Here is a 23,550-nt window from a genome sequence, read left to right as displayed (position 1 = left end):
TCCAAGCAAGAATACTGGAGTGGGTTGCCATTTCCCTTCTCAAGGGGATCTTCCCGACCCAGGGATCAAACCCACGTCTCCTGAGTCTCCTGCACTGCAGGCGGATTCTTTACCACTGAGCCACTGGGGAAGGTCCAGGATGGCCCTAGGGGTAAAGAAATCTGCCAGTGGGCAGAGAACAGCTGCTTTTTTCCGGTTTAGCTGGTGGAGGGTAAGGGATGAAATTCAATTAATAGATAAGCTTTTCTTTAAATGTAGCTACTGTACACTTGCCTTAATTTACTGGAGCTTTTCCACAACCACTTAACAAAGGTTTTGCAGGTGGAGATGAACAGAGCAGCTGATGATGCTTTTTCTTGGCAGCTTGGGTTCCCTCCGCCCGCACCGCCCCCCCCCCAGACAGGTGTGTGGTGGCTGTGATTTAATACGGTATTTTATAAGGTGCAAATTTAATGAGCTATTATTTCTAAGCAACATAAACTTAAAGGAATGAACGCTATAATTTTGTGCTAAGTGAGTTTGTACACCAGGATTAAATGCATCTGTTACTTCCTGGTGTTTGGCGGAGACTCCCAGGTGCCTTGTCCCCTGAGCTCATCTGGGAAGCCTGCCGGCCTCGGGTCAGGCAGGAGGTCGGGGTGTGTGGCTGTAGTTTGCTGGAGAGGGTGTGACCACATTTGCCCTTGTAACTAGCTGTCTTTCTCCGGCGGCTCACAAAGCGGGTTTTGTGAGGGGAAAGGAATGTAAGAGTCATGAATTTCTTTCTGAGTCCTCTGCGGAGGAGGAGTGGGCTGTTAATTCGTGGAACTGCCTGACCCAGGCTCCAGATCCTTGCGTGTGTGGGGAGGGGGGTGGAGAATGCTATGCCAGGCTCTGGAGGCTGGGAGGCTGTGAGTCCTTTCCAAGCAAGGCCAGGGCACTCCTAGGGCACCAGATGTCAGCATGCCTGAGTGTAGCCCCAGAGGTCACTGTGTCTTTTTCCAACAATGACTTCATTTCGTGGCCTGCCACCTGCTGCTCTAGCCACTTCAGACCCCACATGAATTTGGAAAATCACTTGGGCTAAGTACACTCATAATCCAGCCAGCTGGTCGTACATCTCTGCCATGGCCACCACTCAGCCACCCACACAGCCCCCTTGGCCAGTTTCTGGCTGCCCACACTGAACTGGTAACAGTCGGGGGAGGGTCCTAGGATTTTATTCAAAGCTGTAAAAATAGCCACTGTTACACCCCCAGCAGTTCTGTAGTTTAAAGGCGTCTGTCCACCTGCTGTCTTGTTTGATGCCTGCAATGACTTTGGGAGGCAGGTGGTGGAGCAGGAGCAGGGGGATTGAACAGGCCCATTTTACTGATGGGGAAACTGAGACCCAGAGGAGGTAAGTGACTTGCTCAGGATGACAGAGGGTAAAATGGTACAATTGAAACCTGGACCCCAGATTTGAAATTTGTATTGGGAGTGAACCAATAGCATAACCATCCCTCATGGAGGCTCTGGTAGGAATATCTCTAAGGGAGGATCAGACTCATGGCTGTTCTGTGCATATATGTTGAGCAGGGAGGCTTTCTGAGGGGGGACATCTTGGCTCTTGGGCTGGGTGAGACTATCAATACTGTCTTCCTCCTTATTCCCCTGGGAGATGAGGAGACTGAGGCACAGAGAAGGGACCATGACTTGCCCAGGGCCACACGGAGTTAGAGGCCGAGCTGGGCCCAGCCCCTGGGTCCTCCTGTTCTTGGTGCAGCCCCCCTTCCCGTCCATTATGCTGGTGCTGGGCTCAGTTGCCTGTGTTCCATGTCAGAACTGCAGGACAGACAAGTGTGTTGTGATCTGGCCCATCCACCCACAAGTCCTTGAGGCAGATTCCCCTGGGACGGTGGCTTGGCCTCGTCATATTGATCCAGCCTATCGCTTCTTTGTAGACATGTCCAGGGAGGATGCCTGCTCGGGCCCCTCTGGGAATAGGGGAGGCACCCCGGACTGCGGGAGCGGGACCTCTGTCTCCCCTCTGGCCTGGCTGGTGCTCCCTCCCTGAGCTGACCCGTGTCCTGGGCCCCAGGTGGATCAGCTCAAGCTCAAGGTGAGCCGGCTGGAGGAAGAGTGCACGCAGCTGCGAAGGGCCAGGGGGCCACTCCCTGGGGCCGAGGAGAAAGAGAAAGAGCCCGACAGTGCGGACCTGGTCTTGGAGCTCCGTGCTGAGAACCAGCGGCTGGTGGCCTCGCTGCAGGAGCTGCAGGAAGGCCTGCAGCAGGTATGGGGGGAGGCCGGGGGGAGGCGAGACCCTCCTGCTCACTTGTCCCCCTGAGGCCTGGAAAATGAGGATTCTAGATCCAGGGATCTGAGATCTGGCTGACCTCTTAAGCTCTGAGTGGAGGTCCCCAGCTCTCCCTGGGTGTTGAGTCTGGGGTCTGGGGCTGAGGGAGGGGGGACTCAGGAAGCCTCTGAACTCCTTGAAACTGTGCATCTGATTTTGTGTGTGAGCGTTTTTCTGGGGAGTGGGCCCCCAGTTTTCCTTGAATTTGTAAAGGAGTCTGACCATGGAAAGGTTGAGACCTCTGAGGTCTGGGTGGCCCCAGGGCTTGCTCAGTGTCCTGTGGCAGGTCAGGGACAGCATGGGCCTGCCACCTGGCCATTACTCCTCACAGAAAGTGGGGGAGGAAGCTAGGACTCTAGTGTATTTTATAGGGTTGGGGGTGCCTAGCTAGGGTGTGGGTCTGGGGACTGGATCTTCGGCCCATGGTCTACCTGCCTGGGCCAGGCTCAGACCCTATGAAAACCCCTTGTCAGGCCAGAGGAGGGGGGTGGAAATAGGCCTTGGAAGTATTACCCATCTTCTGTCCTGGCTAGCTGGTGGGGGGCCAGAGCAAGAGAGAACAGGCCTGGTTCTTGTTGAGGAATAAGATCCTGGTCCAACTTGTCTGAACACGCCCTCATCCACTTACCTCATTTGTACCCCAGATGCTCCCTGGAGGGTGGGCAGAGCTGCTGAGGCCACACCCACTCAGCAGAAGGGGAAGCCAGGGTTCAGAGAGGCCAAGGCTCTCGGCCAAAGGGGCAGAGCTAGTGGGCTGGGGCTGAGGGCTATGTGTCCCCCCTCACCCCACACTCAGGATGGGCCCGGAGCCAGGGCTGAGGCAGCACTGAGCTCTGACACCCGCCCCCGCAGGAGGCAAGCCGGCCAGGGGCCCCGGGCTCTGAGCGCATCCTCCTAGACATCCTGGAGCATGACTGGCGTGAGGCGCAGGACAGCCGGCAGGAGCTGTGCCAGAAGCTGCATGCTGTGCAGGGGGAGCTGCAGTGGGCCGAGGAGCTGCGGGACAAGGTGATGTCCACGTGCCCCATACACCCCCTGCCTTGCCCCCACTTGCCTTTTTGCTCACAGCCTGGGGAAACTCCTGGAGGGGTGGGGGGGTGGGCATCACCCGTTTACTTAAGCCAGCTTTCCCCTAGCATCTGCTGTGTGCCAGGTCCCGTGCCAAGAGCTGTGCATTCGTTTGTTCTCAAATATGTGTTGAGGTCCATCTGTGAACAAAACAAAGGTCCCTTCTCCTGGGGAGGACAGATTCTAGCAGGGGAGACAAACAGGACACCTTATTCGTAATCCACAGTCTCTCACTTCATGTCACGGAGGGTGATGAGTGCTGTGGAGGAAGCAGAGTGGGTTAAGCGGGCAGACTGCAGTTGAAATGAGGAGGCCCAGGTGGGTTGGGATGGGTTGTTGTTCCCATTTTACAGATAAGGCAGCTGAGGCCCAGTGAGATGTCAGTTATCAGCCCAGGCCACCCAGCTGGAGAGGTGGGCATTCATTACTGGGGCTCAGGCCTTTCCCTGGACCTGCTGGGCTCCTGCCCATGGTCCCCAGCCCTGGAGTCTGACCAGGGTGTGTCCCATCCCGCTCCACCCTGTCGTACCCACAGTATCTGCAGGAGATGGAGGACCTGCGGCTGAAGCACCGTACGCTGCAGAAGGACTGTGACCTGTACAAGCACCGCATGGCCACCGTCCTGGCCCAGCTGGAGGAGATCGAGAAGGAGCGGGACCAGGTGAGCCCCACCTGCTGTGTGCCCAGTCCTCATTCCCATCCAGGGGAAGATGGGGAGAGGCAGACAAACAGCATACTCAGCAGTTTAGGATGGGGCAAGCAGGCCCGGAGAAACAGACAGGGGACCTGAGCACTGAGGTGTGCCAGCCCTGCCCTCTCAACACACCTGCCTCACTGGGCTCCTGGGACAGGTATGAGAGCTGGTGTGGGTGGCCTTGGCATCTGAATCCCTGTTCTCCCCACATCAAGAGCGAGGCTTTCAAATGTTTGTTGGTGAAGAGATTCTCAAAAGTTCTGGCTCCCAGGCCCTGGGTACCATTCCTTCACCTCCTGAGGGGTGGGCCAAGGCCCCCAGCCCTCCTCATCTGAGCTCCCCGTGCAGCGGGGAGGGCAGGAGGTCTTGTCCTTGTTCGAATCCCTGGAATCCCTGGAGCAGTTGGTGTCTACACGTGCGCGTGGGCCTTGGGGGGCCTGGTGAAAATGCAGATTTCGGGTTTCAACCCCGGACATACTGAGTCAGGTGGTCTGGGGTGGGCCCAGGAATTTGCACTTCACCTGGTTGCTCCTAGCCCCTGAGACTCTCACCCCTGCTCCCTCTGAGACAATGGGTGATAGGTCCCCGTGGCCACGGACCCAGCTCTTGGGCACCATGGTCTACATTGTGTGGAAAAGCTCTTTGGGTGCACTGGGCTGGGTTTTGAACCCTGGAGGCTGGGAATAAAGTCCCCCATACAGTGTGTCCCGTAGAAGAGTTTTGAGTTGTTTCTGGGAAATGGTACGAGCCTGGACTCTGCAGCTGTGTCCCTGCTGGCCTGGTGTCCCTGTCTGTAAAATGAAAATAAGGAGACTGTCTTAACTCGAAGAGTTAGTATGAAGATTAAATGAGCCAATATTTAGCACAGGGCACAAGCGTGTAGGAAGTTCTTAATAAACATTAGCTGCCGGTCCTGTTGCTACCCACCGCTCCACCCCCTGGCCTGATCTGAGAGATCAGAGGCCAGGACAGCTGAGCCAGCATGTCACCTTCGGCTCCTGGCCCCAGTTCCCTCCTTGCCCCCTCTTGCCAGGCCATCCAGAGCCGAGACCGTATTCAGCTGCAGTACTCGCAGAGCCTCATTGAGAAGGACCAGTACCGGAAGCAGGTCCGAGGCCTGGAGGTGGAGCGGGATGAGCTGCTGACGGCGCTCACCAGCCTGGAGGGCGCCAAGGCCCTGCTGGAGGTTCAGCTACAGCGGGTCCAGGGGGGCCCCCATCTCAAGGTGAGCAGGGTCAGGAGTCCAAGCTGGGACTCTCGGCCAGAGTGAGACCTGGTGAGAGACCTCAACTGGAGGTGGGGACGTGGGGGACTCATTGGGAGTCCTCACCTGGGCCTGGGAAGATGCAGGCTCTGGGAGGAAACATGTGGGTCCTGGCTGGAGTCGTCATTCGAGGTCAAGAACATGCCAGTCTTGGAGGGGGCTGTTGGCCAGGGTGGACAAAATGCAGCTCGGATGGGTGGGGGTTGGTGTAACAGGGAACACGACAGGAGTGTAGGGGCCTCTGGGTTTCTGAGGTTATACCTGGGGCACGAAAAACAGCTTGAAGCTTGTCTTATCATACACTTGGAGAACCCCAGCTCCCTGAGGGCTGGCAAGCATCTTAGAATGCAAAATGTGTGCCCTAGAAGTTCCTCAGAGACTGACTAGTACAGTTGCCTCATTGCACAGGGTCCAGAGAGGGTCAGAGGCTTGCCCAGGATCACATAGCCACCCAGCAGTGGAGCCGAGCCCCCAGATCCCTTATAAATCAGACACTGGCTCTCAGATCTCTGCCAAGATAGGAAAAGAAAGGATTTTCCTATTTTGTGTGTGTGCTTAGTTGCTCAGTCATATCTGACTCTTGGTGACCCTTTGGACTGTAGCCCACCAGGCTCCTCTTTTCATGGAATTTTTCAAGCAAGAATGCTGGAGTTGGTTGCCATTTTCCTCCTCCAGGGGATCTTCCTGACCCAGCGATTGAACCCACATCTTCTGTGTCTTCTGCATTTGCAGGCGAATTCTTTACCCACTGAGCCATCGGGGAAGCCCCTTTCCTATCTTGGGTTTGCTTAAAAGAGGATCAGTCCACCAGGAGTGTAGTACCTGAAGAAACAGAACAAAAGAAGCATAAATCTGTGATTTTTGACTTTTAAATATCCTCAGTGGTTTACTTTGCCCTAGAAGTCCTACAGGGTGGTTCCCTTACTTGCCTACCTCGAGCCTGGTTCTCTCAGTCTCAACTTTTTTTTTTTTTTTAATTAAGCTTTTTGTTTTGTATTGGCATATAGCCAATTAATAATATTGTGATGCTTTCAGGTAGACAGCAAAGGGACTCAGCTATACATATATGTGTATCCATTCTCCCCCATACTTCCCTGCCCTCCAAAATGCTAGAGGACATTGAGCAGAGTTCCATATACTGTATAGTAGGACCTTGTTGGTTATCCATTTAAAATATAGCAGTGTGTACATTGTTGACCCCACACTATCCCTTCCCCCCTGTCTCAGCTTTTGATTCCTAGAATGTGTCAGTCCTGCCTCAGGATCTTTGCTCTGACTGTTCCATCTGCCTCCCCAACTTTAACACCTACTTATCCTTGAGTTCTCAGTTCGAACCACACTTTGCCTGGAAAGCACTCTGATGGCCCCCTGGCCGGGTGGGGCCTTTGAGTGCCTTCCCCACCCTAGGTACCTTCCTTCCCAGCTCTTTTGGAAGCTGAGCCTTAATTCCTTCATCTGCCTGCCTGTTTATAGTTTGTCTTCTCCACTAGGCTGTGAGCTCCATGAGGGCAGGAATGCAGCTCCCTCCTTCCCCACCTCATCCCTGTTTCCAGCACTCGGGCGTTGAGAAAATGGTGGTGGCTGGCCCCGGCCCAGCGCTGCTGACTGCTCCCTCTCCCCTTCCTCTCCAGGCCTGCGCCTCTTCCCATTCCCTGTGCTCCAACCTCAGCAGCACCTGGAGCCTCAGCGAGTTCCCATCCCCGCTGGGAGGCCCAGAAGCAGCAGGGGAGGCGCCTGTCGTGGGAGGGCCTGAGCCCCACACCTCGGTAAGACGCCTGCCCTAGCCCAGATGTGGGGGGTACAATGGCCATCATATTACTACTGACACACAGGGGGCTCTCCAGTTTGCTGACCATTCCATTTCCCACGAGAGGGAATTGAGGCCCACGAAAGCCAAGTGCCTTGTTGAAACCCCCAAAGAAGCTGGCTCAGTGCTGGGCCTGGGCTCGGGTGCCAGGAGACCTGGAGAGCCATTCACATCCCAAACTTCGCAGAGCCTGCCCATCCACTCTGGGCTGTAGTTCCCGTCTGTGAAATGAGCACAAACTTGGCACCATGAGCTGTGGACGGGTGCTGTGGGGGTGACTAGGTCCTGCTGTGACTTTGCAGGAGGAGGCCACGGACAACGAGAAGGAGATCAATCGCCTCTCCATCCTGCCCTTTCCGCCCAGCGCTGGCTCCATCCTCCGCCGGCAGCGAGAGGAAGACCCCGCACCCCCTAAGAGGTAAAGGGAGAGGCCCAGGGTGGGCGGTGGGCGGGGTGCTACTCTTACCTCCAGAATCCCTGATGCCAGGGTCAGGTCCAGGCTGTCAGCTCCCTTTGCTGCCCTTAAATGACTGGAGCTATGGAAACCCAGGTCCCAGGAGTCATATGTGTAACCAAGGGGTTAAGACAAGGTCAAAGGGCAGAGTGGGCTCAGTCCCTGCTGAGCACCCTGGCATGAGCGTCACTGGAGGTTAAGCCTGAAAGAGCCTTAATCCAGGGGGAAGCCTGGGTGTTCAGGACTAGGAGACACAGAGGAGGTTCTCAGGGATCAAGGATCTCAGGCAAGAAAGGCTGCAGGTTCAGGCAGCAGCAGAAAATGGGGGCCAGATAAACTGAGCCATATGATTGGTGCCAGGACTGAGGGTGGGAGATAGTCTTCCACCTGGCATGTGTCCCTGGTCATTGGCTTGATGTAATGAGTGAACCTGCCATGATGAGTGTGCAATGGGAAGGTCATGGTCTAGTGTGGGAGGCAGACCCTGGAGCTACAAATGACAGTAGAAAGTAGGGTTGGGATGCAGCATGAGAGGTCAGGGCAGGCTTCCTGGAGGGAGACCAGAAGGGGTGGCCTTCTAGGTGGAGGAACATGGGCACAGTTACAGTCAGAATATTAGCTTCTTGCCCTGTGACTTTAGGAGTCTAGCCTGCATGTGCTTGGGGGTTGCCAGACTTTGGGGCAGCACGGGGACAGGAGCAGGGGGTGGGGCTGAGTGCCCACTGCGCTCAGTGCTGGCCCCTCTGCCCTCTCTCTGCCCAGGTCCTTCAGCAGCATGTCAGACATCACAGGTAAAGGCCCCGGGACTCCCTGGGGAGGGCTCATCTGGGAACCCACCTGAGGCCTGTGCTACCTATGCTGCCTTTGGCCTGCGTCCCCTCCCTGAGGCTCTGCTGTCCCCTGAGCAGAGAGGCTCTGCTCAGGAGGCCCTGAGGCAGTTGATTCCCACCTCTCACCCTGACCCCATCCTGGTCCTCTCTCCTGGTGCCAGCTGTGCTCTGTGGAGCTACTCAGTTCCAGCCCGCCCTTCCCCTTCTTCCAGGAAACTGAAGGGTCCCCCTGGTCGACTCAGGCCCAGCCCTGAGCCCTTTGAGTCCAGTGCCCCAGGGCCTCCAACCTGCCAAGGTCTCTGGGCCCTGAGCCATCTCTGGGCTCAAGGGGCAACCCCCTTCTCATGGACCCAGCCCTCCCTCACGGCTCTGCTGGCGCCCCTGAACCTCACCCCTCCTCCCCAGGGAGTGTGACGCTCAAGCCCTGGTCCCCGGGCCTCTCCTCGTCCTCGTCCTCCGACAGCGTGTGGCCTTTGGGAAAGCCGGACAGCCTTCTGGCCAGAGGCTGTGGCCTGGATCTCTTCAACAGGTACGGCAGTCTCCTGGGGCAGGGTGGAGCTGGGGGGCTGGTTCGGATCCCCGGAGAAGGGTGAGCAGGGGTGGGGTGGGAGGGAGCAGCAGCGAAGCCCTTGCCTCATGCCTCTGTCCAATTGTTGGGTTTTTGCACAGAGGCAGACGTTGAATTCGTATGCTGTCACCATTGTCTGGGAGGCTTGGGCTGGTTATTTCGCCTCTCTGGGCCTCAGTTTCCTCATCGGGGTAAAGGGCACAGCAATGTCTTCTGCAGGTGGAATTTGGAGGCTTAGGACTTGTGGCAGCCAAGCACCCCGCTTTGCCAGGCGTGTGGTGGGTGCTTGGTAGGTGGCAACTGTTACTTGTACTGCTTGCCTGTCCCTGCTCGGATCTCCCAGCAGACTTTGTGCTGAGGGCGGGGTGGGGTGGTGGTAGTTTGTCATTTGTAGCTCCCTGCAGCTGAGCTGGCCCCATGCCATGACTGGAGACATGAACCTTGGCAGCTCCCAGCATGCTGCAGGCCATGTGCTCTGTCCGTTTTGGTGGATGCATGGCTTTCCTGGTCAGTGATCTCAGGAGGACAGGCAATGGGAGAGGCTGATCTGAGAATGTGGCCTTTGAACGCAGCCAGGAGAGAGCAGGCCAGGAGGGCAGCTGGGTGATAGGAAGAGGAAAGAACAGAGGCTGTCCAAGGACAGGCCTGGCGTTTGGTGGTGACTGGCGCGTGAAGGCAGGGAAGGGGGAAGGGGGAAAGGTGAAAGTCAAGGCTAGGGCAGGCTTTGTGAGTCAGGCTGGGGAAGTGTGGTGCTGTGCACCATGGGAAACCTGGGCGGCGAGGCGGGTGGGTGATGGTGCTTAGCTATTACTAAATGCAAGGCCGGCTCCTGGCTGCTTTAGAACATTCCCTCTTTCCTGGGACGCCGGCTCTATTATGATTACCCCATTTTTATAGAGGAGGAAACCGAGGCTCAGAGAGGTTAAGCGACTTGCCCGAGGTCACACAGCTGGGACGTGCCAGGACCAAGGTCCAGAGTGACCTGACCAGATTTGGGTTTTGGGGAGGGCATAGGAAGCAGTGAATGTCAGAGCTGGAATGTGGGGATGCTGGTTACAGAGGACAGGTCGCACAAGAAATCAGGGCAGAGCAGCACCGGGAGCCTCCTGCCTCCCGAAAGCAGCTTGGCCAGGCCCCTGCCCCCACTCTCACCCTTAGGCACCGGGCCCAGAGTGACATTGTTTCTCACTGTGCAGGACGTGCTTCTGGGGGAAGGGGCGGAGGCGCCTCCCTTCCTGCCTGCCTGGCCCTTCCTCCCTTCCTCTGCTCAGGCCTGCAGCAGGGGTCCTGGCTGTTGTCCAAGGGCCTCTGGGATGCTGCAGAGGGAGCTGGAGGTTCTGACCCATATGATCATGGGACCACCTCTGATGCCCACACAGTTCCTGGGGAGGAGGGAGATGGGGGAGGAACACAGATTGAGGGGTTGGGGCAGGGTTGGTGGACTAAGAGAGAAGGGGGTGGGCTGATGGGAGTTCAGGGATGTGAGAGCCCTAATGGACTGGGGAGCACTGTTTGCACATGTCCTGGGCGGGAAGCAGGGTTACAGGTCAGAGCACAGGCGGGATCCAAACAGACTTGTGAGCCAGCTGAAATCCTGGCTCTGTCACTTGCTACTGGGGGGCCTTGAGCAACTCATTTAATTTCTCATTACCTCAGTTTTCTGCTCTGTAAAATGGGCTCACAGTAGTATCTGTCCCATGGGGTCATTGTGGAGGTTCTAATATTCTTACTAGAGTGCTAAATGCAGTGGCTGGCTCATAGTGAGTGGGAAGTTAGCTCTTAGCTATTATTGGTGCTGTTGTGGCTTGCAGTAGCCCTGCAAGCCCCATATACAGATGATAATGAGGCTCAGAGTCAGGAATGTGTCCCATGGCCTCTTGGTGGTGGAGCTGGGGATTCCAGAGTCCCTTCCTCTCATCACAGCTACTTGAGTTGTTTTTTTTTTAACTTTTGTTTGTTTTTGACTGTGCTGGGTATTCGTTGCTGCACACAGGCTTTCTCTAGTTGCAGCAAGAGAGGCCTATTCTCCAGTTCTGGTGTGCAGGCTTCTCATTGTGGTGGCATCCCCTGTGGAGCTCAAGCTCAGTAACTGTCACGCACGGGCTTAGTTGCCTCATGGCATGTGGATTCTTCCCAGAACAGGGATCAAATCCATGTCCCCTGCCTTGCCAGGCAGATTCTTAACCACTGTACTACAAGGGAAGTCCCCACTGAAGCTGCTTTAACTTCCACCTGTGTTGAGTGGTCCCTGTATGTTGGGCGTTGCAGCTCTTCGCTCTCCCTTGCCCCTCTTGGCTCCCAGAGTCTTGGGCCAGGGCAGAGGATGGTCAGGCAGGTGGTAAAGAGTGAAAGTGAGATGTTGGGTGGGGAGGACACTGGGAGAGTATTGGGGTGCTGTCTCCTGGGCAGGGCCATACCTGCCCGCTCTTGTCACAAAGACAGGATCTCCGGCATTGGCCAACCTCGCACAGGGAAGGTTTGGGTAGGTCATTGTCTAACTCCACCACCCACCAGCTGTGTAACCCTTGGCAATTGTAACTTCCCCTGGCTTCAGTTTGCCTCTTCTCTTATGTTGGGGGAATAACAGATGGCTTCCGTGGTTGGGAGGATTCAGTGAGGTAATCTGTGTGACGTGCTTACATCTCAGCTTCAAAGGTCCCTGACCTATGAACCTAGGGATCTTCCCACAGTGCCCCAGGGTGTAGAGCAACACTTACCAAGCCACCTAACTCATGATGCTCAGGGTTGGCAGAGTGAAGGACTTGGCCCAGTACCTGTTGTTCCCCTGTGACCTGACTCCTGAGCTGACACTGGGGGATAGGATTGGGAGCCCTCTCCTGGTGGATGGGGACCCCCATCCTTCCCACAGGCAGGACTGGGATCATCAGATCTTGTTGCAGTTGCCAGAAACCTAAGAGTTCCTGAGAGGTTGGAGCAGGCAACCCCTGCCCTCCACCATGTTCCTTTTTCTTCCCCACACACTTGACTGCTGAGGTCTGAGTCTGAGAGACCTGATTTGGATCCTGCCCCTGTGAGCCCCCAGGTAGTAGCTTGGGGCTGTGGAGGCTCAGAGAAGTCACTTGGTCCCTCAGGAAGGTAGGCGAGGGCATCCTGAAGGAGAGGATGCCCAAGCTGGGTCTCTGAGCCTGAAAAGGTGGAATGGCTGAGGAATTGCCCTAATGCTGGAATTGCAAGGAGGGGGCGTGGCATGCAACCAAGGGTAGGGAGTGAGCAGATGGACCTGGAGGGCCTGAATGCAGTCTTCTCGCTGGGCCCTCACCTAGAGAAGCCAACAGTGGTCATCTGTCTATGGGTTTGAAATTGGGTCAGAGGAAGCTGGACCACAGAGAGGTGACTTGTCCTGAATCACACCTGGTGATAGCGAATGTCTAGTTTTTATCCGGCACTGTTCCAGCAACATCCAGTGTTTAAACTTACTGAGTTGTACAACAAGGTAGATAGACACAAATGGAACTGCTGAGAACCAGAGGCGAGCAGCCAGGCCTCCTGGCCCCAGAGTTTCTGCTGGTGCCCTCCACACCACTTTTCTCAAACTCTTCTGATGGTATCCCGCCACAGGAGAAACCCAGTTCAAGTGCCTGGAACAAAAGGGTCACGGGAAGATAGTTGGATTTACTTGAAGGGAGGCAGGCTTATATTTTCTATTTCATTCCATTCAAAAACAGTGCTGGTCATGACCCAGTGAATTTCATAAACCATTTAGTTGGAAAGCCCTGGAGCCCTCTGGTTTCCACCTCTACCTGCATTATCTCTATATTTGTCTAAGCCTCACGCTCACGGTGGGAAATGAGTGTCATCATCGTCCTTGCTTTATGGATGTGGGGATAGAATCAAGTGGCCAGCTTGCTTCCAAAGGCTAGAGCACAGTTAGTACTGGGGTTGGAGCTGATAGCTGTGGCTTCAGCCATCCAGCCATTGGGCAGCATAGCCAGGCCCAGCCTCAGGCCTCCCATCTCTGTCCAGGCCTTTCTGTGCCCAGTCGATATGGCCAGGACAGTCCTGGGGCTGAAGGAGCCTGTAAAGGCAGCCCAGATGTCCCCAGCACCCATGTCTATCCCTAGCCCCAGGGTCTCGGTCCTCTATTTTGATTGAGGGGGCAGGAGCCAGGCTGGACTCCCAAGGGCCAGGGTCTTCCCCTGCATGGGTACTGATTAGGTTAAGGTCTTTGCAGCCTTGCCCACCCTGGGCAGGCAGCAGGGGGCAGTGTGGCTGTGTGGCTGAAGCTGCCAGGGTAGATGAGGAGGTGAGTAAATGCCCAAGCTTTTCCTGGGCTCCCTCTCTATTTGGGGCACACCCACAGAGCATGACCTCTTCCCTTCCCCAGAACCACGGAAGAGGGGTCATGGGGAGACTTGTGGTCAGTTCTCTCTGAGTCTGGCCACAGGGCTTCATCACTTCTCATCCAGGGATAGGCAGAGTCCTCGTATGATAGGGATTTGGTGACTCTGTCCTGACAGTGGTACCCACTGACCACCAGAGGAAGGTCAGATACCTTCATTCCTTGCCCTCCATAGGCTGGCTCCAGCTTGCCTTTCCTGGGAGCTGTTTCCCAGGATGTTAAATTAGTTAATTAGGGCAAGGAGTTTAGCATGGTGTCTAGCACATGGGAAGCACCCAGTGTTTGATGCTACTGTTATTATTGTTATTAAATTCTTCTGCATTGTATCCTATTGTCCACACTTCTGCCTATACCAGCTGTTTGGTCTGGAACCATAGGGTTCTGTCTGTTCCAGAAGTACTTCTGTTCTTTACCCTCATGTAGCCTAGCTGCTGCTTCCTCTGGGAAGCCCCTCCCCTTTATGCTCCTATTGCCAGCAGTAACCATCCCTGATCTGTTATGATTTAAGGGTGACCTCCTGCCCTAGACTATGAGCATAACAAGCTTTTATTAGTCATCTGCCAGATGTGCCAGACACTTGTGATTGGTGGTAGGGATCCAGAGCCAAACATGATAGAGGGCTGATTCTCAAGGCATTTTATTGAGGGAGGAAACCAAGGGGAAAATAGAAAAACGGGGTGCTCCAGCAAGAAGCTCCACCTCACTGTGTGCAGGGGTTTGAGGGGTTTGGGAAGGAGAGGTTGCTTTTGACCTGAGCTATGAAGGATAAGCAGAATTTGCCAGGCAAAAAAGAAGGGAAAGAGCCTTCCAGCAGGTGCAGTGGCCTGGGGTGGCAGCCCTGGCATCTTTGGGGCATCACTATAGTTCTCCAAGAATATTGAACTGAATCAACATACTGACTAAACGCTAATTCAATCTCCTTTCTCTCTGCTCAGGTCTCTGGCCATCCGAGTGTCTGGCTGGAATCCCCCGGGGGGACCTGAGCCCCAGGACAAGGGCCCAGATAGCCTGTCATTCCTCGGGGACAGCTGGTCTGGGGCTGTTGTGCGGAGGGTGCTATCTGGACCAGGGTCAGCCAGGGTAGAACCAAGAGAGGTGAGGCCTCGCCCCTCTGAGCTGGGGCAGAATCGGTACATTAGCTGGGGCTGGGCGCCCTCTGATTGGTGGATCTAGATCATTGGGCAGAGTTTCTGGAGATTGGTCGAAGCAGAGGAGGGCTCATCGACTAGCCCCGCCTCAGCCAGCATTAAGTGAAATCTGATTGGGCAAGGGCTGAGAGGTGGGCAGACTGATAGCACCTGGACAGATCCCCACCCTTACACGTGGAAAAGACCAGACTGAGCTACGCTCGGTGGGGAGGCCGGTTGCAGGGAGCAGGGTCTGACTGGGCACGCACCCTGTGAGGTGGGAGCATCAGAATTTTGAGACATGGTCACCCCCACACGTGGTGTTCTTCAGCCCCAGGGCTGTCCTGGGAAGTCCTGGGAAGCTAGCTCAGTTCCCTCCCTGTCTGGGTTTTCTCTCAGCCAAGGGCAGAGGCCGCTGGTTTGGAAGGGGCAGGCCTGGAAGGCGAGGCCCAGCAGAGAACCTTGCCCCGGAAACAGACGTCCACACTCCCACTGATGGACTTCAAGGGTAAAGCTGGCCCGGGGCGGGCAGGAACTGAGGACTCAGGAGTCCTGGAAGGTCAGAACTGAGGGCCCACGAGAAGGCTCCTCCAGTCCATGGTGTGGGTTGGACAGCCGCGGCCTGGGAGGGGGATGCCTCGCCTCCTGACTCCTGTCAGTGCTCTTCCCTCTGCACCGCTGCCTCCTTGCTAGTTGTCTCTTCTTATGCTCTTCCTCTGTCTTGTCCTCAGTAAGCAACTTACAGTGAAAGGAGCAGTGGATAGGAGTCCAGGAACCTGGGTTTGGGTCCTGGTTCTGTTCCCAGTGGGCTTGGTGGCTTGGGGCCCATCCCCTCCCTCCCTGGTCCTTGGACTCTCATTTTAAGAAGGGGAAGGTGTGACCTCTCTGAGGCTAATGCTTGACTTTCTCCTTCCCTTGTCCTTACTGCTGCCCCCTGCCTTGTCCACACTCAGCCTGCCAGTCCTTCCACGAGGCCCTGGACGCCTGGGTGAGGGAGCCAGGAGCTGAGCCCTTCTACATTCGAGCCAACCTCACCCTGCCTGAGCGGGCTGACCCCCACGCCCTGTGTGTGAGAGCTCAGGAGATACTGCGGCTGGTGGACCCGGCATATAAGCGACGGCAGGAGTGGTTCTGCACGCGGGTCGACCCCCTCACTCTGCGAGACCTGGACCGGGGCACCGTGCCCAATTATCAGAGGTGACACAGCCCGTGGCCCTGGGAGCCGGGACTGGGGTGGGGGACTCTCTCTCTCCTCCCGCAGTCCCTCGCCATCCTCTTGGACAGGATTGGGGGAGGGGGCTAGAGGAGAGAAGGTGAGGAACTCCCTACCTCCCTACAAACTCATGACATGACCTCCCTTCTTCCCCTACCCCTTCCCGCCAGAGCCCAGCAGCTCCTGGAAGTTCAGGAGAAATGCCTGCCATCTAGCCGACACCGGGGCCCCCGCAGTAATGTAAGCTGGGCTGCGGAGGACAGGGTGAGGGCTTGGGGAGGGGGTGCCAAGTCAGGGGCGCCAAAAGGGAGAGGGCAGGCTCCATTCTCTGGAAGCTGGGGGAGGAGACACCACCCATTTGGTTGCTCATCTTCTTGGTGAGCATTTTGGTTGCGTCTTCACCCAGACTTGGTTGATCCTATCCCCAGCGTGTCCATCAGAGAGAACAGCAACAGGGCTCCACTCCAGGTAGTTGAGAGGGGGAAGTGAGGCAGTGTGCCTGGTGCTCAGGAGCATGGGTGGCATGCGGTGGGCACTTAATGATAGTCACACTCCCTTCTCTGATCCCTGGACCATGCGCCTGGGCAGAGCAAGGCTCAGAGAGGTTAAATATTTCAAGAGACCACGGTACTAGAGAGAAGGTGGAGAACCTGGGCTTTAGAGCCAGGCCTCCAGAGTTTGCATCCCAGCTCTGCTCCTTCTTTGCTGTGTGACCTTGGATGACCACCTGACCCTCTCTTGAGGCTCTGCTTCATCATCTGTAAAATGGGGAACCCATGCCTGCCTCGTGGGTTCATGCATGTGGGATCTGGTTAGCGTTTGTCCCGTTGTCACATTATTTGACACCTGTCAACTACTGATATCCATGGGGTCGCAAAGAGACCTGACTGAGCAACTGAACAACAACCACCACGATTGTTACAATTAGCGGTGTCAATTTTGGTTTTTCTGTACTCTTCCTACACTGCTGATTAATTGGAAGAGACCCCAGAGTTTGTCTCTTACATCTTATTAGGTCCTTCTGGGCCTCGATCTCTGATCTGTAATGTGGGGGCAGACCTAAGGCTCCTCTAGCTCTAACTAGCTCTAGCAGCCTTACTTCCCTGGATTCCTAGTGATGGTCACCCTCCTCTGTCTCAGGGGCTGTACTGAGCCAGGTGGGGGCAGGGGACAGCCAGATAGAGAGGGGGTTCTTGTGCTGACCCGTGAGACTAGACAGTAGGGCCCTTTCTCCCTGAGGATGGGACGGAGCTGAGCTCTCAGGTGCCCCTCTTTTTCTACTCCCTGACCAGCTAAAGAAGCGTGCCCTGGACCAGCTGCGACTGGTGAAGCCCAAGCATGTGGGGAGTCCTCCTGGGGACTCCCCAGAGCAGCTGCTGCTGGAGCCCTGCTCAGGTGCGTGCCCAGGTGCGAGGGTGCAGCCACTGCCTACGGGCTCCAGGAATGTGCCCATCTGGGTGTCCTTTGGCCTTGGTGTTCCCTTTGGCCTTGAAGGGCTTGTGGGAGGGTTCCAGTCGGGGGCAGGGTGCCGGCCAGGGACCTGGTGGGAGATGGGCCACCAGGATGGAGGGAGCTGGTCTGTGTCCAGGTGTGACCAGGGGTGAGGCACGGAGAAGCATGGGCCTGTTTCTGTCTGGCACAGCATGCACAGCTGTGCCTTTTGCCTGTGTATGGTGGCAGGTGCCATGATGACCCCAGAGAGAGTTCCTGGAGGAAGGAGGATGAAGGGTTAGGGGGGCCCAGAGGAATGAATAGCAATTCTGAGGGTAAGGCTGGTTAGGAAAGGTTTCCTGGAAGGGAGATTGTCTGAACTGGGCCTTTCAAGGATGAAGACGACTTCATGCCAGGCAAAAGGCAAAGACTCGGAGGCATAGCTATGTGTCGTATGCTTGGAGGACACAGAGTACAGCAGGCGCAAAACTCTTGTCATGCATTGTGCCAGAGGGGAGGGGGAAGGGAAGCAGGGGAGGGGCAAGGTAGGAGGGGTCCCTGCCCACCTGGGAGCTTGGGAAGGCTTGACCTGGGCTCTGACAGAAGAGTTAACTGGGCCACCAGGGCATGCAGAGTTCCCATGATTACAGCTGCTGATCTGTGAGGTCGGAATAGAGCTTGTAGTGAGGGGATCTGTGGCTTGCTGCTTCCCCAGCTCCGGCAGGGCTGGGTCACCCACGTGGAGGATGTGGCCTTCTTCCTGAGAGTTGTGGGAAGTCACTGGTGCATTGAACACAGGGGAGTTACAGGATCTGACTTCAGCGTTGAAGCCTGCCTCAGCTGCCGAGAGGAGAATGGCCTGTAGGGGGCACGGGTGAGGCCTGGGATGGGGAGGAGGACAGTCCCAGTGAAGTCCAGCAGCGGGTGTTAGGAAGGGAAAGAAGATAGGGGCCTTGACAGGAGGCACTGGGGTCCTGAGTATTGAGGGGGCTGGCCATTCCAGCAGCGAGGACCTCGTGCCCTGGCTGCACCCTCATCTCGTCTACATCCTGTCCCCTCCCGTGCCCAGAGCCAGAGCGGAGCCTCAAACCCTACAGCCTGGTGCGGCCCCTGCTGGTGTCTGCTCTGCGGCCCGTGGTGCTCTTGCCTGAGTGCCTGGCGCCCCGGCTCATCCGCAACCTCCTAGACCTGCCCAGCTCCCGGCTGGACTTCCAAGTGTGCCCAGCGGGTAAGCCTGTGCACTTGAAGATGGGAGGGCGGGGTGGCACCATGGGGCAGTCAGGCCCACTGGCCCTTCGTTTGTGCCTTTCTCTGCTTTGCAGAAAGCCTCTCTGGAGAGGAACAGTGCACACTGTCAGCGCCCGGAGCCCCCAAGGCCCGGCCTGCCGCCCCCAGTCTAGGCAGCAGGATCCGTGCCATCCAGGAATCTGTCGGGAAGGTGGGTGCTTGGGGTGGGGCATGGGGGTGGTGCCCTCTGGGCCCAGGAGCAGAGGATGACCCTGGGCAAGCCCCTTCCCTTCCATGGGTGTCTTTGCACCTGTGAAATGGGTGGCCTGGGGCACTCTGCCTCAAGTGGCTCACCCTGCAGAATTTGGCTGATACATCTGATCTGTTCATCCTTGTCTCAGACTTGCTGCTCCCCTGGGAGCCACCTGGGGCTGCCAAGGGTGGGGTCAGCGCCCTCTGCAGATCGGGGTCTAGGGAAAGTGACTTATTTCCCTGGGTCTTGGGCTTTCCCTTCCAGTTCTTTCCTTATTGCCAAGGTGGATGGGGAAGCTGGACCCTGTAGGGGGATGTTTTAAGGGGGCCCAGTCAGGGGGCAGGGAGGCTAGGGTCTCTGGCCTGGGAGTAAAATGTAGCCTTGACCACCCCTCCCCCGAGAAGAAGCACTGCCTGTTGGAGCTGGGTGCTCGGGGCGTGCGGGAGCTGGTCCAGAACGAGATCTACCCCATCGTCATCCATGTGGAGGTGACCGAGAAGAATGTCCGGGAAGTCAGGTGAGTTGGGCCGGAAGGAGGGGTAGGGACCCTGTGCTTCCTCCTGTTTGGATGCCTTGCTCTCTCTCTCTCTCCATCTTTTCGTTTGCCTTCTGTCTGTCTCTCTGATTCCCTCTGTCCGTCCTCCCTCTCTGACTCTCCATGTCTTAGTCCATTCCTTTCTCTCTGTCTCACTGTCTGTCTTCATCCCCTACTCTGACCACAGCCTGCTGTCCTCTCTCGGCAGGGGTCTGCTGGGCCGGCCGGGCTGGCGGGACTCTGAGCTGCTGCGGCAGTGCCGGGGCTCAGAGCATGTGCTCTGGGGGCTGCCCTGCTCCTGGGTGCAGGTGCCCGCCCACGAGTGGAGCCACTCGGAGGAGCTGGCCAAGGTGGTGCGGGGTCGTATCCTGCAGGAGCAGGCCCGCCTTGTGTGGGTGGAACGTAGCAGCACCAGAGGCGGCGGCAGCAGCAGCAGCAGCGAGGCCTGAGGGCCCCCCTGGAATGCCTGCGCCTTCCTCACACACTCCAGAAGCCACCACCGGGAACCCTGGTCTGCAGTGGAGCCGGGTCCTCCCCATCCTGAGCCTTCCTCAACCCTGGAACTCGACGTAGGGCCCTCGGCTCTGGGCTCTGGGCTCTCTCACCCATAGGAGCCCCTGGCCAGAGCTCCCTCCCACCCCTGGACTTGCTGCTCTGGGCCTTCCCCTGGCCCTGTGTCTCCACGGACCCTTCTTGTGGGTCTCACACACACATCTGTGTCCTGTCCCTCATGGCGCTCCTCAGAGCATCTGCGTTCTCAGTCCTGTGCGTTGGTTTGCACACTCAAGATCCCACAGAGTGGACTCGAGTCTGCCCCTCCCCTTGTCTCACGAGGTCTCCTGGCTCCACAGCCTCTTATTATTTTTTTTTGGCCTCACTGCGTGTGGCATGCAGGATCTTTGTTCCCTGACCAGGGACTGAACCTGTGCCCTGTGCAGTGGAAGCACAGAGTCTTCATCGCTGGACCGCTGGGGAAGTCCTCCACAGCCTCTTCTGTTCACAGGAGCCCCCGGGCCTGTGGTGTGGGACACCCAGCCACGCAGCTGGCATTTCTTGTGTTCACCTCCACGGGGCGTTGTGGCTTCCCCAGTCCACTGTCACTTGTGCCCCTCGTGTCTTCCAGTCACATGTGTGTCTGTGGTTCTCCCCTGTGTAAATGCCATGCCCCCCACCCCCGTGACCCTTAGGACACTAACCCGCGTGTGTTCCTGGTGAGCACACCCGAGGACCATGTTCTCACAGCACCTGCGCCCCTCCCTGCCCTGCCTCTCAGAGGGATGGGTGGGGAGGGGGCCAGCCACTCTGTTACCGGAATGTACAGCTTGTGGATTTTTAATGGGCTTTTTTTTTTCCCCTCAGAAGCTGCACATTATGGAACATTAAACAGTTTGTCATAGAAGCTGGTGGCCTTTTGCTTGCTTGCCTCCCTGGCCTGGGCCCCCTTCCCCTCGTCCCACTTGTTGCCACCCCCAGCTCAGGTTGATGCCACCTTTCAGGTTCCTGCTCGCTCACGGGGAGGGTCAGATTTCTCTCCTGACTCATCCTGGAGCTGCCTGCCATCTGTGCTGGCATCACCTTACCTGCCCCCAAATGACTGGAGGAGGGCCCCACAGATGGGCCACCCCTGTACCCAGCCCTGCCTGTGTCTGATCGTCAAAGAGATGTCTCCTGGAGCGGGGATACCTGGAGTGGTCTGAGGCTAAGGGCCTCGGCCACTGAATCCAGAAGACTAAGAGCAAACCCTCAGTGTACTGCCAAGCCCGTGAGACTGCTTCACTGGAGAGGATGAGCACTTCCAGTGGGAGATATCTAGGCAGGCTTACTGGAGGAGGTGCTGCTTGAGCTTGGGGTGTGGGATTCCTTTCTTCAGGAAGCACTTAAGGGACTCGCATGCCTATGTTGTTCCTGGTCCTCCTAGGACTCTCCTCAGTCACAGTGATGAACTTGGGCAGGCTCCAGGGAGTTGTGGGGAGTGGATAGACTAGGTGGAGGGAACCTCAAGAGCAACGGCTCAGTGGCAGGAAACGGATTGAGATTGGCCACTGGGGAGTGGTAGGAAATGAAGCTGAGAGGTCCAAGTCCAGGGGTTGGGGGCTGCTTACATTTGAAGTCTGGCTCAGATATCATTTCCACAAAGCCTCCTGATTTTCCCAGGCCTTGGAAATTCTGGGCCATGCCATGCTCTGCTTTGTGGCCAGATGGTGGGTCTCTATGGGTGGCTATTGGCTCCCTGGCCATGGAGACTGGGTTATGATCACTGGGGTAAGCAAACCACCCCCTTCTTGGCCCAGTGCTTGGTCTATGGACATACGAGCCTGGGTGAAGTTGCAGGTGCCCAGTGGCTGGTCCCATGTTAGGTGCCCTTTCCATGGGGGGTGGAGAAGCCCACCAACCCCAAGTCTTATTTTGTCCCCATCTTATAAATGAAAGTGAAGTTCAGAGAGGTGAAGTAACTTGTTCAGAGTCACACAGCTAGGGATTTGAACCCTGGTCGGTATGGCATGAAGCATGGGTTTATCCCTTGGAGATGCCATTCTGTGAAGATGGGCTGTGAGGGGGCCTGGCACAAGGCTGGGCCATAGAAGGGTGATTCAGAAGGGTTGGTTTTCCTTTTCTCTTCCTCTATAGCGCTAATGCAATTCTCCACGCATCTGGTATTTCCTGTGTTTAACAAGAAAAGTTTGAGTGCCTACCATGTGCCAGGTTCTGTTCTAGGTACTAGGAATTCAGTGAATAAAAAGAAATCCCTGCCCTGATATTCTCATGAGGAAGACAGACAATAAATATATAGGATGTTGGAGGATGAAAAGTACTTTTGGAGAGAACACTGCAGAAAAGGGGCCCTGGGAAAGAGCCTGGAAAGCTGGGAAGGAGGGGGAAGGAGCTGCAATTTAAATAAAGTGGTCTGGGAAGGCTTCATGTAGAAGATATTTGTGTAGACTTGAAGGAGTTAGGGTAATGGGGGAGTTAGATCTCTGGATCTCTAGACCTGGCAGCCTGGGTAGAACTAATTATTTTGAGAGTCCATAGAGTTGGGTCACTGATTCATTTTATTAACTTCCAGTGAATCTCATTTTTCATTTTTAAAAATCCTAATTATTTTGATCCCTTCTTTACAAAGAGGTAAAAATCACTTTAAAATACTTAGTAGTAGTATAGTATGAATTTATTGTCTGAAGGTCAGTGATTTTCTATAAAATCATGAAACTGTAGCTTAAAGAGAATTGTCTCTTCCATCTAGTCTGAGATGTGAATGCTAAGGCTTTCAGGTTTTTTGGTAGCATTATGTTGGTAGAACCAGTTGATTTGATAGGCCAGTTGATTTGTTTCTCAGGACCAATATCACAGGTAGCTCGGTGGTAAAGAATCTGCCTGCAGTGCAGGAGACGCAGGAGACTTGGGTTTGATCCCTGGGTTGGGAAGACCCCCTGGAGAAGAAAATGGCAACCCACCCCAGTATTCTTACCTGGACAATCATCCATGGACGGAGGACCTTGGCGGGCTACATTCCATGGGGTCGCAGGGTTGGACACAACTTAGCGACTAAACAGAGGCCCAGGCAGGAACCATGGGCAAAGGTCTTGAGGTGGACGTGTCCCTGAACTGGTCAGAAGCCCACTGGGTCTGGAGTGAGGAAGCAAGAGGAGAAGAGTATTAGCTGGGACTGGAGGTAACAGGGGCCACCCTTACAGGGTCTGCAGGCTGGTGTTGATCCTTGGCGTTTGTGAAGCCATCAGGGTTCTAGCAGAGGGAGGACAAGACATGAGTGACCTTGTACCAAACATGATGGAGGGATTTCTTTGGTGGTCCAGTGGTTAAAAATTCACCTTGCAATGCAGAGGACATGGACTCGATCCCTGACCTAGGAAGATCCCACATGCCAAGGAGCAACTAAGCCCGTGAGCCGCAACTATGGAGCCTGCGCTCTAGAGCCCACTAGCCAGAAGAAGAGAAATCCCTGCTCACTGTAACTAGAGAAAGCCTGAGCGCCACAATGAACACCCAGCACAGTCAAAAATAATTAATAAATTAATTAACTTTAAAAAAAGACAAAGGTGGTAGCTGCAGAAAGCCCTCTGTCCACTGGGCTGGCTGGGAGAGAGGAAGCAGTAATGACTGCCGAGCAAGATGGACTACGGTGGGTCACAGCAGGACAGGGACCCTCAGGGGCCTTCTGTGGGCCAGACAAGGGCCAGAGACCTGGGTTCACCAGCTCTGTGGCTGAGCTGCTGGATCAGCTTGGATCATTCTGAGCTTTATATGTTCAGCTATGAACTGGAAATAATTCTAGCTCTGTTGTGAAGACCGAAGAAACTGGGCTAACCATTGTAGGGGCCCCAGAGGCTGGGAGACTTCCTGGAGGAGGGCCACTTGAGCCTAAGCCTTAAATGGATAAAGACCTACT

General features: G+C 55.9%; 1 protein-coding gene across 7 annotated transcripts in view; it reads left to right on the top strand.

Moving 5' to 3' along the window:
- Positions 1-20,544, top strand: part of CARD10 (caspase recruitment domain family member 10) — a 32,832-nt gene extending 12,288 nt beyond the window's left edge. For 5 of the 7 annotated variants that reach the window (XM_024992553.2, XM_024992552.2, XM_024992556.2 and 2 more), the window contains 17 exons: positions 2,060-2,251; positions 3,167-3,322; positions 3,918-4,043; positions 5,110-5,301; positions 6,972-7,106; positions 7,450-7,565; positions 8,364-8,392; positions 8,837-8,960; positions 14,295-14,454; positions 14,886-15,045; positions 15,440-15,683; positions 15,870-15,939; positions 16,992-17,094; positions 18,200-18,358; positions 18,453-18,568; positions 19,015-19,127; positions 19,354-20,544. In XM_024992553.2, coding sequence (XP_024848321.1) covers positions 2,060-2,251; positions 3,167-3,322; positions 3,918-4,043; positions 5,110-5,301; positions 6,972-7,106; positions 7,450-7,565; positions 8,364-8,392; positions 8,837-8,960; positions 14,295-14,454; positions 14,886-15,045; positions 15,440-15,683; positions 15,870-15,939; positions 16,992-17,094; positions 18,200-18,358; positions 18,453-18,568; positions 19,015-19,127; positions 19,354-19,594 — 2,436 coding nt within the window. In that variant the 3' untranslated portion in view covers positions 19,595-20,544. Of the gene's footprint in view, positions 1-2,059; positions 2,252-3,166; positions 3,323-3,917; positions 4,044-5,109; positions 5,302-6,971; positions 7,107-7,449; positions 7,566-8,363; positions 8,393-8,836; positions 8,961-14,294; positions 14,455-14,885; positions 15,046-15,439; positions 15,684-15,869; positions 15,940-16,991; positions 17,095-17,845; positions 18,005-18,199; positions 18,359-18,452; positions 18,569-19,014; positions 19,128-19,353 lie in introns of those variants that run through there. The other 2 variants (XM_005206880.5, XR_003034811.2) reach the window with 2 other exon arrangements.
- The last annotated feature ends 3,006 nt before the right edge of the window (positions 20,545-23,550 follow it).

This window comes from Bos taurus, chromosome 5 (genome assembly GCF_002263795.3).
Source record: "Bos taurus isolate L1 Dominette 01449 registration number 42190680 breed Hereford chromosome 5, ARS-UCD2.0, whole genome shotgun sequence".
Lineage (NCBI taxonomy): Eukaryota > Metazoa > Chordata > Mammalia > Artiodactyla > Bovidae > Bos > Bos taurus.
Note: the sequence above shows the minus strand (reverse complement) of the source record. Positions and strands in the feature narration are given on the sequence as shown.